General features: G+C 37.2%; 1 protein-coding gene across 1 annotated transcript; it reads right to left on the bottom strand.

The window, feature by feature from the left end:
* Nucleotides 1–972: 972 nt before the first annotated feature.
* On the bottom strand, nt 973–7,844 carry LOC117909730 (E2F-associated phosphoprotein-like). Its single transcript, XM_034823792.1, is given in 6 exon segments — nt 973–1,183; nt 2,330–2,386; nt 2,389–2,573; nt 5,447–5,564; nt 5,567–5,614; nt 7,687–7,844. Coding segments are annotated over 6 exon segments (573 nt in total). The 5' UTR covers nt 7,802–7,844; the 3' UTR covers nt 973–1,133.
* Nucleotides 7,845–15,595: the final 7,751 nt, after the last annotated feature.

The raw sequence follows: 15,595 nt of genomic DNA, 5'->3' as shown, positions 1-15,595 counted from the left end.
TGGACCTGAAGGCAGTTGTCTTCTTTCAAGATTTTTTTAACCCACCTGAGCAGTTAGCAAGCAAGGTTAGATTAGCTAGGAATCATTCTCAGGTCCCTGCACTTCTGTGCTTAGAAACAATGCCCCAGACCAAAACTGATCGGAGGACAGGCATTGCTTACCAACTTCATCCTAGCTTGTTGCAAGTTAAGCCACACAACCAAGTTTTCAGCTGTGCAAACCCTTGGATAAGGCTGGTCCTATACTCGCTAAACTATTTTTTTGTCCTTTCTGGACTGATAACCAGCTAAAAACAATTGATTAGCTTGTTTCCTACCAACTAGTCTTTCCTGGACCTTCTCCAGAGCATGAATGCATGCTGCTATGGTCACATGGGAATGGGGAACAGAAGCTGCCAAATCATCGTTTAGTGATTTGGAGCAGCATGTCTTGGAGTAACTGAGTTTCCACAAAAGACAGAGACTTGGGAAGGGGCTGGTTTGGCAAACCAGATTAGTCACAGAAAATGAAGTGATGGCATATTAGGGGGTTTTATGTAATGAGTTCATGATGTTTATCTGGACAATTATATAAAGGAGAAAGACTTAGGGTTGAAGGGAGTTTTCCTTCACAAAATAATTAGCTGAAACAACCTCTCTCAGCCATTACACATTACTTTATACCAATCTCTTCAAAAATATCTAACCTGGCATTCCTCTCTTTCAACAACCAAAACTACAACAAAGCATACAAGGTTCAGAGCATTTTATCTATCATAAGGTAATGAGTACACCTTAGGCATTTGACATCAGTATCATTATCATAATCTTTATTGAGTTCAGAAAAAAAATTAAAAATATAGAAAATAAAAACGATACATGAGAAGTGTAGATAGAGCTATTTAAAAACATAAATGTCCTTCAATTCCGCACCAATTTCAGCATCGAACTTACATTTGGTAACAGTGTTTCTTCAACATCAAACCTATATAAGCTTAACAAATATGATACTACTATGAAGTTCTTGAGAATTCCAAATCTTAAAGTACAAAAGGACTCATATTCAACAACTGATTCATTTATGTTGGAAGATGAACATTTATAAGAAAATAATCTAATGATAAACTCGAACCCTGGAGGTGAACATTAAGTAACTTAAGCCACAAGTTTGAGCCTTTCCATGAGGTGAGCCCTAAGGCAAAAGCCTGTTAAAACTATGCTTAATATATTAGTATTGTTTAGATAGTCTGAAAACTTAAAAACCAGATTTATTTTATAATTTTCAGAGTTCTGAAATTTTTTTTCTCTTTCCAAAAGAGGCCCCACATGCCTGTAATCAAAATAAAATTAATACAAAAGCAATCAGCTTAGGTTGCTCATTCTAGATAAGCAAAAAATTGCATCATACTCTATAGAGGAAGAAAGAAAAAAACACAAGAAATGGCAGGAAATATTTGAGTGAGTTGTACAATTTTCCACCCATGAGTTGCTATTAGGTTTGGCTTTTCAGTTTGTCGTCACTCAAACATGCATATGTAGTGTTAAAGTTTTGAATCACAATATCTCCTACATTCACTACACTCATCACACAAGAAGAGTGTGAAGTGTCCAATTCTGCTTTTTTCCATTCTATTCATCTGGAGAGACCAAAATGCCTTAATTTTCAAGTATGGACGCGGGCACATCAGTGAACTATCACATCTCTATGTGAGTGTGTGAGTGTGTGCGAGTCAAAATGGAACATTTAAGGACTCAAATTTATTTGAAATCCCTGCTATTTTCAAATTGATTATTTTATTATTTTTTTGGATTTAATTTAAAATTGATTATTTTATTTTTAACAACTATTGCCAGCACACCTAGCTATTTTGAGTTTTTTACAACTAGCTGCTGAAGCAAATGTCGAACCAAGCCAACATGAGCCAAAATGATGAGAGATAGAGAGAGATTACAGACTAGCTCTTGTGTTATCAAAGTTTCTATCTTATAGCCAAGCCATCACATAGAACGAAACTCAGATCACCGTGGTACTGAATTGATATAACTCAAACCCAGAATAGTGTATTAACAGAAGTTATGCTGTCTATATATTCATATAACATGCTAAGAAAACTTGTGATGTCAGTGTACTAATATTATAACAAACTAAATCTGTATACACATAGTATACATCTTTAAACTAAAAAGTAAGCTACCATGTCAAAAGGCATTTCATTGAACTCTAGGGTGAAAGGCATCTAATTGTTGTACAAATTGCATGTGACACAGATATCCAGAAACTCTAGAACAAAAAGTGAACTACATAATCCATCCTGAGAACTGTGAGTGAAACTGAGCACATCAAGACTCACTTGGAAGAATATTGAAGAAATGATAAACCTCATCTTCGTCAATGGCTCCAACTTCGTTGAGCAAACTCCACAGTGTACTGGCTTGAATGTTTCACCATCAACAGAAACAGGTTCACTCTTATCAGACTCCCTTCCTCTTTTGCCCCTTTTTGGTTTTATGCTTCTTTGCGGCAACACTTGTTCACTCTTGATATTGCAGTTAACAACAAAAATGGCCCTGTACTGGGTCACATATTTCTCGTGCCTACAAGTTCCTAGTTAAGCTCAGTTACCAAAATTGCATACATCTGGACTAAAGACACAAATTTCTCTGTTTTATCATCAAAAACAATATAAGTACTAATTGCAATGCATCAAGGTTACATTTAGATTTGCAGGATAGCAGATTCAGAAGATAATTCCAGAAATACACCATTATTCTCCTGTTAGAAACACTCAATAACGAGGCTCTGATTCATAGATCTCTAGGTTTAATAGTAAGGATTGGTTATGAAAGCCAAGAGATATGACGATGCAGGTGCTTCATTTCATGCTAGGGGGAAAACTAAGGGTACTCATTCTTCCAAGATCTTAAAAGAAATTTTAGCTATAATAATGAAAATGGGAGTTTATTACACAAATATCACCTATCAGAAACTAGTTTTGTTCCATCTGAACATTCATAAGACCTTCCTAGTTTGCAACATTACAGCTATATTTGAAGATAGGGTACATTTCCTTGTTGTTTTGTCTCTCCTTCTCCTTTTCTATGGATGTTCTTTGTGTACTACCCGTCTATGAGGGTTAGATGCCCTTTTAGGCATTAAATAACTAAACAAATAAATAAATATCATATATGTATATATAAACATATAGAGGCATGCATATATATACACTTGTATACAATTGAAAACAGTTAAAAAGAATATTGGGATGTAGGAATTTAGTGTTCAGCATATACATACAGAGTTTTGAACAAAAATAATCCATTTAAAAAAAAAAAATTCATAAACTAAGTTGAGTAGTAAAATATTTCCCAATCCAATACATTTCAATAATGTAAGCATCCATGTCACAAAACCATAGTTGGTAACTATGGTTTTGAATTTTTATTTTTTATTTTTTTTCAAATGAGCAAAATTGTAGTCACCATCTATTAAGCTTAAACTTCAAGTCGTCGTTACTGATTAACTTACTTCTTTTTATACGTGTAAAATTTTGTTGTTTTATTTGCAATATTTTAGTTTATTTTTTTAAAAATAAATCTAATAACGTAAATTTATTATATATATATGGTATAATGTTTTTAAAGTGTGATTTTTGGACCTTTTAATCTTTTTATAAGTTTTGCTTTTGAAATTGGTTTAATTTTGTTAAAAAAAAAATTGGCATAGTTTTCCCATAACTCGTTCATATTCAGGCCAGGTAGATATCCATCACTTTTGTTGAATATGATATCCATTGAATGTGAACAAGTTTTGGGAAAACTATGGCTAAAATTAAAAATACCAAGGCTTCATAAAATAATCAAAGGTAAAAACTTATAAAAAGACTAAGAGATTAAAAAATCACACTTCAAAACATATATGATATATAAAACCAATTATTAAGTTTCATATATTAATTTTTTTTAAATGATCACATAAATTTATTAACCACTTACATATTAATAAATAGAAAAAAAATATAATAAATTATTTTTTAAAAAATAAACTAAAATATTTCAAATATATATATATATATATATAAATTTAAGTCAAGTTCAAAACTGTAGTCAACAACTACAACTTTAAATTTAAATGTAGTTATCAACTATGGTTTTGTGACATGGATGCCCACGTGACTAAAATGCACTAGAGTGGGATTATTTTGTACTCAACCTAAATTATGGATTTTTTTATATTTTATAGATGGATTACTTTTCGATCAAATAGCTTTCTTCTATTTTGGAGCCCAGAGATTCTCCTTTGTTCCCTTTGGAGATCATGCGTGCCACCTAAGGTGGCTTTCTTCACTTGGGAGGCATCTTGGGGGGAAAGTCTTAACTTTGGACTAGATTCAAAGGAGGGGGCACTATTTGGCAAATAGATGTTTCCTTTGCCTCTCTGAAGTAGAGACGGTTAATCACCTTCTTCTTCACTGTGCAAAGGCTTGGGTTCTTTGGAAATTTCTTTTTTCCCTCTTTGGTGTGTCTTGGGTTCTCTCATGTTCGGTGAAGGATACTCTTCTTGGGTGACATGGGTCATTTGTGGGTAAAGCTCATAAAAAGGCTTGGCAAGCGACCCCTTTATGCATATTTTGGACAGCGTGGAAGGAAAGGAATAGGTTAACGTTTGGCAATGAGGAGTTATTGATTCAAAGATTGAAAAATTCTTTTGTATGTAATTTGTGATCTTGGTCTATGGTGTCTATAGATATGTGCCTTATTTATCTTATTAGCTTCATTGATAGGTTAGGCACTAAGTAAGAGCATGTGATGTTTTTTACTTCTTTCCTTCCCCCTTTGGGTTGAGCCTTTAGGCTTTTACTATATACTTCCTGTATACTATGAGGGCATTGTTATTGGTGTCTCTTTTTTACTTTATATACAACTTTTCTTTACCTATAAAATACACACACACACACACACACACATGAGATGCAATTATATACACCACTTGTTGATAACCTCAAAAAATGAAGAAGAATATCGAACACTTGGAATTTAGATTTTGATACAATAGTTAATTTGGGTGTACATATGGGGGTGTGTGGGTAGTTGTGTGCATGTGGATTTGTAGGTGCTCGCACTTGCATGTTTGTGCATGTGTACAAGAGCAAGCCAATGTGTCTCCATACTTTGTGTCTAAGAAAGAAAGTGAAAGAGAGAGAGAGGGAGGGAGGGAGCGCGAGAGAGAAATCATTTTATGTTGTGTTTCAATTACATCTGCCATCCACTAAAAAAGAACTAAGAGATATTGGCACAACAACAGACAACTTTTTATATGAATCCTTATTGGTGTTTCAATAGAGAAAGGAACTCATCCTCCCATAACTATAACCAGAAAAGAAAAAATCCTTGTCACAATATACCCATTTACTTACAAGCATGAAAATAATATCATAGTTGCACCACATATATACATTCAATTAACTTACCTTTGGCATTCTAGGCAGAGGGTGGTAAAACAACCTGGGCAGCTAAGCACAGCATCAGAAGTAGTACGCCCTTTTCTTTTCTTCTGAACCCATAATTCATCTTTCTCATCAAGATCTGATCATAAAATTCTGGTTTGATGGAGTAGTCTATTTCATCGTCATCAGAGACTGAGGAATACAACAATCAGCATTCTGATTAGAATGATAAATTCATACAAGGACTAAACTTATTCAATAATATAACAAATAGACTAAACTAACCTATTTGTTCAACTGCATAAAGGTAAAATAATTTTTTCTCATTTCCAATTCAAATTTCCTGGATCCCCACAAAACTGCCTTATGGTGGAAGTATCTGTGAAACTTGCGAAATCTGTGAGAAATATCATATAAAAAATAATGAAATCCTATTTCTGTAGGATGGAACAAGCTAGATATCATAGATCTTAAAAGTTAGTGTCCATGGGTGATAACCAATACCTTTACCTAACAAGCAATATATAGCAGCATCATCCAAATTCACAGTGCCTTGTCCATGTCAAATCTTATAACTCTTACCAAATGAGGATTTTTAACCATGGAGATTTGGAGGCTCTAATGCCTACTAAAGTTACATTCTTTGTGCAGGAAATTCAATGATAATTGGTGTGTCATGCACTGATGACCTCCAAAATTGTTGCTCTTCCTCTGTTACTTTTCAGCCTCAGCTGTTGATCTAAATTGGTTTTATCAAGGTTTTGTATGAAAATCCTGGTCAGAGTTGTCTGGAAATCATCAATACAGAAATAATGTTGATTTTGTGGCACATTTGGACATTCCAGTGATCTGGAGTCCTTGGTGCCTATGAAGAAGAGTCATATGGTAAAGACAATTTCTTATGTGCATTTTATTTTGTTCTTATACAATATAACTACATACCAAAAAAAAAAAAAATCTGCTTCATTCCAACATTTAATAAGGTGGCTGAGGTAAGTTTCTACACCAAGAACCGGAAAAGAATCAATAGATGGTTGAGTCAGCTTAATCAAAAGTTAACAAAAAAAACCAGTTGATCTTGGTGATAAAGAAAGCAGAAAACTAACTACAAAAAGAAATTCTTCTGAGATTATTAAGGGTACATTCGGCAACATTTTCCAAAGCAATTCTTAAAAAGCAATTTCCAATAACAGTTCTCAAAAGTCAATTTTTGAGAACAATTTTGTATTGTTTTCAGGAATAAAATTATGTTTAGAAACTCAAATATATACAACTGCTTCATAAAGAATGTCAATTTCTTTTGCCAGTCTTGGAGTGTGATGGAGACCCTGGCTCTAGTCTTACTGTAATTCTCCACAGTTTTCTTGGTCTATTCTCTGTGAAGACAATGTGCTTTTGTGGACAATGGAATACTTGAGGCCTATTCCCTATGTTTCTGACTCTTTCCTTGAAAACTCTACAAAAATACCAGAAAAACGTTCTAAATTTGTTTTAAAAAATCACCGTCTTTAGACAAATTCTTAAGAAGTTGTTTTCCCTTTTTTTTGATAGACATTTTCCCTCCAAATAAATTTTGCCATGTGCACTTTTTGAAAGCTGTTTTCTATTCTAAGAAAACAGAAAAATGTTTTAAAAATCAGTTGCCAAACAGGTCCTAGGTTTTATTTTCTTTTCTCTTCTTTTTCTGTTTTGGAGATCTCAACATCAAATATCACATAAATCATAGTTAGCAATCCACTGTTTGGTTTCCTTACAAACAATGTGTTTGAAATTGGATCCAAGTTCCATCCACCCCAAATCCACAACATCTGTTTCACAGTTATTGCATGATTTTCGAATTCCATACAATTGGAATGCCAAATAAAATCCAATTCTATACAACCAAATGTAGCTACGCAGCCCCACATGATTCTCTCTAAAATGAGAGATCAAAAGTCAAGAAAACCTCACCACATTTTTATTATTTTCACAGGGAGGAATAGATTTCATAGAATATCGAAACCCTAGACGAGTATAAACTCATAGCACAAAGAAACTGAAGTGCCAAACCTGAACTTAGGCTCCGTTTGGTTGCTAAGAAAATTTAGGAAAACAAAAGAAACTAAAAGGACTTGAAATAAACAAAAACATTCACTCAACCGAGCCTGATACGAAATCAAAGACGAAACTCAAAATTTTCCTATATATTTTTTTATTTTCCTCCGTTTCTTAGCAACCAAACAGATGCAGAATTCGATGTGGAAAAAGGGAGAGAAGAATTTCACTTGTTTTCTGTGAATCAGTTGGGGACTTCAAGTGCTCTTCTCCTTCCATCTCTCTCGGTGAATCGGAAACTCGGCTTGACTCGGGTGGTTCAGTTTTCTGAGTGGACTCGGCCATTGTCTCCTATCAGTAGGTTTTGGGTTGCACTCTGCGTTTTATACGCGAGAAGGAAAAATAAATAAATGAACATATATTTGTTATTTTCCGGTCAAATATCCTTTGGCCCCTAAACTTAAGAGGGCGTGTTGTATCGATTCTAGAAAGTTTTTTAAACCTTAAGATAAATTTTTTAAGGATTAAAAAAATAAAAATAATTTTTAAAATCACTATCTGCTTGATAGTGATTTTAAAAAGGTTTCTAATTTTTTTAAAATATAAAAAAATATTTATTTTAAGTATTAAAAATAAATATTTCTATGGCCCTTTTCGGTAGAGCTCATGAGTGTAAGAATATGAACACTGGAGTGAAAAGTGAGTGTGAATAGTGAGTGGAATTAAGTGAACTCTATCGAAGAACAAAAGAAACCCCCAAAGAGACACTAGTAAAACACGAACTTGCTTAGGCCAACAGACGAATACAAAGACTCTAAAATACTAAGAGAAAAGCAGATATCTCAAAATGCCTCTAAAGCTACACCTAGGACTCAGGCTCCCTCTAAGATGTCTCCAAAAGTGACTTGTAGGTCGATGTTAAAGATGAGTAACGGTCAAATCACCTTGGAGTATAGAAAAGAATGTGCTCAAAGGAGACTGCCCTATGTGAGCCACATGAGAACGCTAAACGTGGGGTACCTAACAACATGACTGAAATATGTGCCGTAAACTCAAAGGAAGGATAGAGTGTGGCTCAAGGCCGAACAGACTCAACTCAACTGATAAGATAATGACCGATCGATATAAGTGCGGTCTCGAAAAACAAAAAACTCAAACCGGCAGGATGAATGACCGATCGATATAGGTGCAGTCCCAAAACTCAAGCAGAACTGGCAAGACGATGAATGACTGATCGATATAGATGCTGTCCCGAAAGCTCAAATTGACATGAAAATGACATGGCAAATGACCAATCGATATAGATGCGATCCCGAAAAACTCAAACTGAACCGACGTCAAGAATGACAGATCAATATAGGTGCGGTCTCGGATACTCAAACTGACACGAAAGATGACCGATCGATATAGGTGCGGTCCCGAAAACTCAAACTCAAACTGATAGGAAGATGGTTGATTGATATAGGTGCGGCCTCAAAAACTCAAATTAAACTCAAACTGAAAAAGATGAATTACTCATCGATATAGGTGCGGTTCGGACTCAAACTCGAACAGACAAGATGATGACCGATCGATACAGGAGCGGTCCCAACTCAAACTCAAACTGATAAGAAGATGACCGATCGATATAGGTGTGGCCTCGAAAACGTAAACTGACAAGATGATGACCGATCGATATAACTGCGGTCCCAACTTGAACTGAACACAAACTAATAGGAAAATGACCGATTGATATAGGTGTGATGCCCAAAACGCAAACTCAAACTGACGAGACGATGACCGATTGATATAGGTGCAGTCCCAACTCAAACTGAACATAAATTGATAGGAATATGGCTGATCGATATAGGTGCGGCCCCGAAAACTCAAGCTCAAACTGATAGGAAGATGGCCGATCGATATAGGTGCAACCCCAAAAACTTAAACTGAACTCAAATTGATAGGAAGATGGCTGATCGATATATGCGCGACCCCAAAAACTGAATTGACAAGATGAATGACAGATCAATATAGGTGCGATCCCGAAAACTCAAATTGACACAAAAGATGAATGACCGATCAATATAGGTGCGACCCTAAAAACTCAAACTGAATTCAAACTGATAGGAAGATGATCGATCGATATAGGTGCAACCCAAAAAACGCAGACTGAAAAGACGATGACTGATCGATATAGGTGCGGTCCCAAAACTTAAATTGACACGGAAAATGACCAATCGATATAGTTGCGGTCCTCGGATACTCAAACTGACATGGAAGATGGTCGATCGATATAGGTGCAACCCCAAAAACTCAAATTGAACTCAAACTGATAGGAAAATGATCGATCGATATAGGTGCGACCCTAAAAACGCAAACTAAAAAGACGATGACCGATCGATATATGTGCGGTCCCAAAACTCAAATTGACACGAAAGATGATCGATCGATATAGGTGCGGCCCCAAAAACTCAAACTGAACTCAAACTGATAGGAAGATGATTGATCGATATAGGTGCGACCCCAAAAACATAAACTGAAAAGACAATGACCGATCGATATAGGTGCGGTCCCAAAACTCAAACTGACACGAAAAATGACCGATCGATATAGGTGCGACCCTAAAAACGTAAACTGAAAAGATAATGACCGATCAATATAGGTGCGGTCCCAAAACTCAAACTGACATGGAAAATGATTGATCGATATAGGTGCAGTCTCGGATACTCAAACTGACACGGAAGATGGTCGATCGATATAGGTGCGACCCCAAAAACTCAAATTGAACTCAAACTGATAGGAAGATGACCGATCGATATATGTGTGGCCCTAAAAACGCAAACTGAAAAGACGATGACCGATCGATATAGGTGCGCGGTCCCAAAACTCAAACTAACACGAAAATGATCGATCTATATATGTGCGATCCCATAAACTCAAATTGATAGGAAGATGACCGATCGATATAGGTGCTGCTCCAAAACTCAAACTGACATCAAACTGACATGGAAAATGATTGATCGATATAGGTGCGATCCTCGAATACTCAAACTGACACGGAAGATGGTTGATCAATATAGGTGCGACCCCAAAAACTCAAACTGAACTCAAATTGATAGGAAGATGACCGGTTGATATAGGTGCGGCCCCGAAAACTAAAACTCAAAAGGACAAGACGATGATCGATCGATATAGGTGCGGTCCTAAAACTCAAGCTGACATGGAAGATGGTCGATCGATATAAGTGTGGCCCCGAAAACGTAAACTGACAAGACGATGATCGATTGATATAGGTGCGGTCTCAACTCGAACTGAACACAAACTAACAGGAAGAAGATGACAATGATCTGATCAAGTGGCTTAAAACCAAAGGATAACCAGGATAACGATGTAAGCAAACTCGGCAGGAGGAGATATGCCCCAGTATGACAACTCATGAGGATCAACAGCTAGGTCAAAAGATAATGAAGCATGTGAAAGATCCAATGATCCTAGAGAAGGAAGGTATGCCCTAGTGTACAACTCGTAGGGGTCAACAACTAGATCAAAAAGTGAAAGTCTGCTAAGACGTCTAGTACTCTCGGAGAAGGGGGTATGCCCTAGCATGTAACGGTGAACAAACTGAGATACAAAATGCCTAAAACCTACTGTGCTCTAAAATATGCTCATCTATCATGTAATGAAAATGTCTAACCTCAAATAGGTAATGCCAAATAGAACTATGCACGTGATACCATGATAACAAAACAAAACTAACTGATGAATAAAAACAATGATGACCAGTGCTCAAAATGCAAAGAGCAAGTAAATTAACACTCAACATGCCAACTGTCAAATGAAAGCATCATCACTAATAAATCAACAATTTGTCAGGCCCTGCCATCATGGAAGATGTTGAACCTAAAGTCTACAAGATGTATGGAAACACAACCAAAGTGATTAGGGACTGATTTACATATCTTCTAATCGAGAGAGGAGTGTGAGGTCATGTGTCACGGTGAGATGTGTGGGATAAAAGAAGGTGATGATCAGGCTTTGGTAAGATAGAAGGCATGATAGTATCAATGGTGAAATGTCGAAGTATGAAATGAAAGGTATGTAAGTATCCGAGATCATCCAAGTATGCCGAGAAGATTGAACCCAAGGTGTCAATAGCTCCATAATCCATCCAAAGCGGCAATCATAAACAGAAAGTCAAGTCTCGATGTCAAAACATTCAACTAGGTGGCTATGCCCCAGGATGCAATGAGGACAACATGAAACAATTTAATATTCTCCATATCACTCGTCAGATGATCCAACGTCAAGAATCAATCTGATCTCCCTCCAAAAGATGGATATGCCCTAGTGTAAGGGATCCAATAGGGTGGCTATGATTCAATGAAACATGCTCTCCATCTCGACTATGCCCCAGTATAAAGTAGTGTATTTGAGTTAACAACTGCTGAGAAGGACCATGAGTAGTGTACATCAACAAATCAATCAATCTCTACTCTTGGTGCCAAAAACGGAAACATCTCAACACAATCCATATGAATCAGAATCCTCGTGCTCTATGAATGTGAATGAAGCAACTATGCCCCAGTATAAACCATTTGAAGTGTCTATGCTCCAAGATAAATCAAAGTCCATCGCTAATGAGAGGGCTATGTCTCAAAATAAATCGTCATCTAAAAAATCAACCATCGATGAGAAGAATGTGTCCTAATGCAGAATATTGAGTAGAGTGACTGTATCTCCAATAAAAGCGCTCTTTGAAATGGCTATGCCCCAGTGTAGGGTCATCCCACAACTCCTAATCCATCATAACCCAAGTGAAGAGGTGAACTAGCTATGCCTTAGTGCAAGGCATCATCTCGAAAGAAACAATCATCGATGAGCGGGGTATGCCCCAGTGTAGATGATATCACCTCTAAAAATCCATCACTAATAAGGGGGGGGGGGGGTATGCCCCAGTTTAAATCATATCATAGCTCCTCATCCATCATGCTCCACGAAATAATCTCCAACCAATCTCAAGTATTGCCCATGTGTGAGCTGTCAAGCACAATGTGTGAAGTCATGGCCTCAGGGTGGTCTTAAGATGTGGGATGTAACGTAGGCTAAGGAAATAGAGTGAAAGAAACGAAAGGAAACTAGGCTCAAAGATCCCAATGATAACAATCCCTATACCCCTCATGCATGAGATGCAATGCGTAGAAAATGTCATGAGTCGTAGACCTAAGGATTTCCACATGAAAAGTGATGATAAAGGAATGGACACATCAAATAAGCAAGAATAAAGTGTGGATGCTGAACCCAATTCAACCATCATGCGATGAGAAGAGAAAGAAATCAAATGAGGTAGAGTGAAATGAAGGAATAAAATAAAGATAGAAGAAGATAAAGAGATAGAAAAATGAGTGATGGTCAACCTGCATCAAAGCATGGAGATAAGTCGCATCCGAAATAGATGGGATGATGAATAGAGCAGGGATCCAAAAATCCTAAAGAGAGGTCGCTCGCCTTTCTCACAAAAATCGAATAGGCGACTCATACTATCACCTAAAACATATACCAAGATAGAATCTCAGAAAAAAGTTCCCATACGAACTCTTTCTAATGCATAAACTCAATGAAGCAAATTGGCACGTCCATACACATGCCCAATGGAGAATGACAAAATGAAGAATGCACTATCTTTTTTTTTTTTTTTTTGCGCATACTCTGATCAATAATGAATGATCTCCCACAAAAATACAATCACATGGGTAAACTCTCCTCACATACTGATGTAACATGAATCCTCACTAACAAGACAACCGCTCAAAATGAGATCTCTGAACCACTGCACATAAGGTGAACGGGGAAAAGAATGTGACAATCCTCCATACAATGACATGTGAAAAACCACCACTCAAGGTGAAAGAAGGATAATGTCGAGTAAACAATGATGAGAGAAAAGACAGAGAATGAATATCATAAGTGGCGATATGTGATGCCGAAAAAAGTGATGAGATGATGTCAAAGTGGAAAATATCACAATGAAGAGTAAATGATGAGGCCTGAATATGCATGTCAGGTCTAGAGCTCATGAAGCATCTAATCAAAGCATGTAAGCACTATAGGGTCCCTAACTCGGTGTAATAGGTAAACGAGGTGATGAAAGAAAAGGCTATGTGCTCGTGTGAGGCTCAATGGACTAGCAACGGATAACTTTATATGCGAGGATGATAAAGTAGATAGGTTCATGAAATGATGACCACCCATCATTTGACCACAACCTCGAACATCGTGCTGTCAAGATCTCACATGGTCAATACTAAAGACTAGCATCTGTCCAACATAGTCATATCAACCTCTCTGAAATCGTGTGAAAGCTCCCATTTCGAATGCTCTACGATAATCATCAATGCCATATGAAAATTAACTCACTCTATCATCACAAGCCACTCACCATCATCTCATAAAATCACCATCTCTAATCATCCTGACTCTCTGAAGTCATGTGCAATGACTCAGATCTGGAAGCCCAAAGACAATCCATCTACCTCAACAATATCATCCAATAGTCAAACCACTCTCTCATCGTGATCTATCTATCATCATGCAAAGCCCACCTCAGGTTTAACTATCTCAGACTCTACTTGGTCAAATCAAAGAAATGATGGAAGGAATAGGCAATGGTACTGTAGTGTGCTAAAACGGACAAGGATGGTAAAGTTGCATAATGGTACCAAAAGGTGGTGTCATGTCAAGCTCAAAATGGGTAGGTCATCAAATCTACAAAGTCAGGATACAAATATAGATATGACACTGCTCTGATCAAAAGGTGAAATGCAGCACAGTCTCGAACTCCCTAGGTCAATCTCCTAATCCTAGGTCAATGGCTCAATATCCTCCATGATAGGTTGGACCAAAGTGATCATGATGTATAAGTGAAAAGATGTCTCATATCGAAAGCATAACACACATCAACACAATATATGTAAAGCATACTCATGAGAAAAATGACACATACTCAGAATAAAAGATCATATCACTGAATGAACCAATGAGTACATCATGTGTGAAACAATAAAAGACTATAAACGACCAGAGTCTCAACATGAACTATAAACAACGACTTTGAACCAAACTGACTCAACAAAACAAAAATAACTCCGATGAACTAAAAACTGGACTCAACAAAATGGAAATGACTCAGATGACGACCATGATCAAAATGAAAAATGCTCTAAGCTGAGCTATTGCTAAGTGATGTACCCATGTTAATTGATCCAAGTCCTCAACCTAGAATATCCCAAAATACCATATGCCCATCAGTACCATCAGTATCCAAATCAATCTACTGAAGACTAGGAGAATGAGAAACTACATGTGTAGAATGTGTAGGCAGGGGATTGGTGGTCACACTTGACCCAAACAAGTTGATTAACCCTGAATCGATCAAGTCCTGTATCGCATGATGGAGTGCCGAACAACGCTCAGTATTGTGCCCCTGGATCTGATGATATAAGCAGTGCTCATGTGAGCGGAAATGAGGAGGAATAGGATATGGCAAAGGGCGTGGTGCTAAAGGAACAATCAAACCAGCATATTTGAGTTTCTCAAAAGCTTTAGTCAAAGTCATGCCCAATGGAGTGAACTGTCTTGCAGGTCTCTGTGCATATGGTCTAGGTGGTGGGTGAGTAGTGGCTCTCGGATGTGGCGGTCGTGGCTGTATGCTAGTCTGAGCAATGTAAGGCTGCTGAACATAAACTGGCTGATACTGATACTGTGGATGAGAGAAATGTGCTTTGATTGTAGGAGGCTTGTAAGATGAGTGATGCGCGGGCCTCTGATGCTAATAGCTAATAATGCCAACCTCTTCAGATTTGGTAGATGATCAAACCGACTTCTTCCCCTTACAGTCAGGGGAAGGAGTAGTATCTATCCATAACTCTCAAGCAATGGCCTCCTCAACACTAAAAGCTGCATGAACTAGACTCTTAAGATCCTGAAATGGGATGCCCACAAAGCGTCTAGCAAACCTCAGCTGTAGATCCCGAAGAACCATATCAATTTGATCCTGCTCCTTAGGTTGGTCTATCATACCAACCATATTTACCCTCTAACGACTGACAAAGGAAAAAATAGACTCATCTGGCCTCTGTCTGGTGGCCTCCAACTCTCGTCTAG

The sequence above is a fragment of the Vitis riparia genome, unplaced genomic scaffold, assembly GCF_004353265.1.
Source record: "Vitis riparia cultivar Riparia Gloire de Montpellier isolate 1030 unplaced genomic scaffold, EGFV_Vit.rip_1.0 scaffold303_pilon_pilon, whole genome shotgun sequence".
Taxonomy (NCBI): domain Eukaryota; kingdom Viridiplantae; phylum Streptophyta; class Magnoliopsida; order Vitales; family Vitaceae; genus Vitis; species Vitis riparia.
The sequence above is the reverse complement of the archived record's forward strand: the minus strand, read 5'-3'. Positions and strand labels throughout refer to the sequence as shown.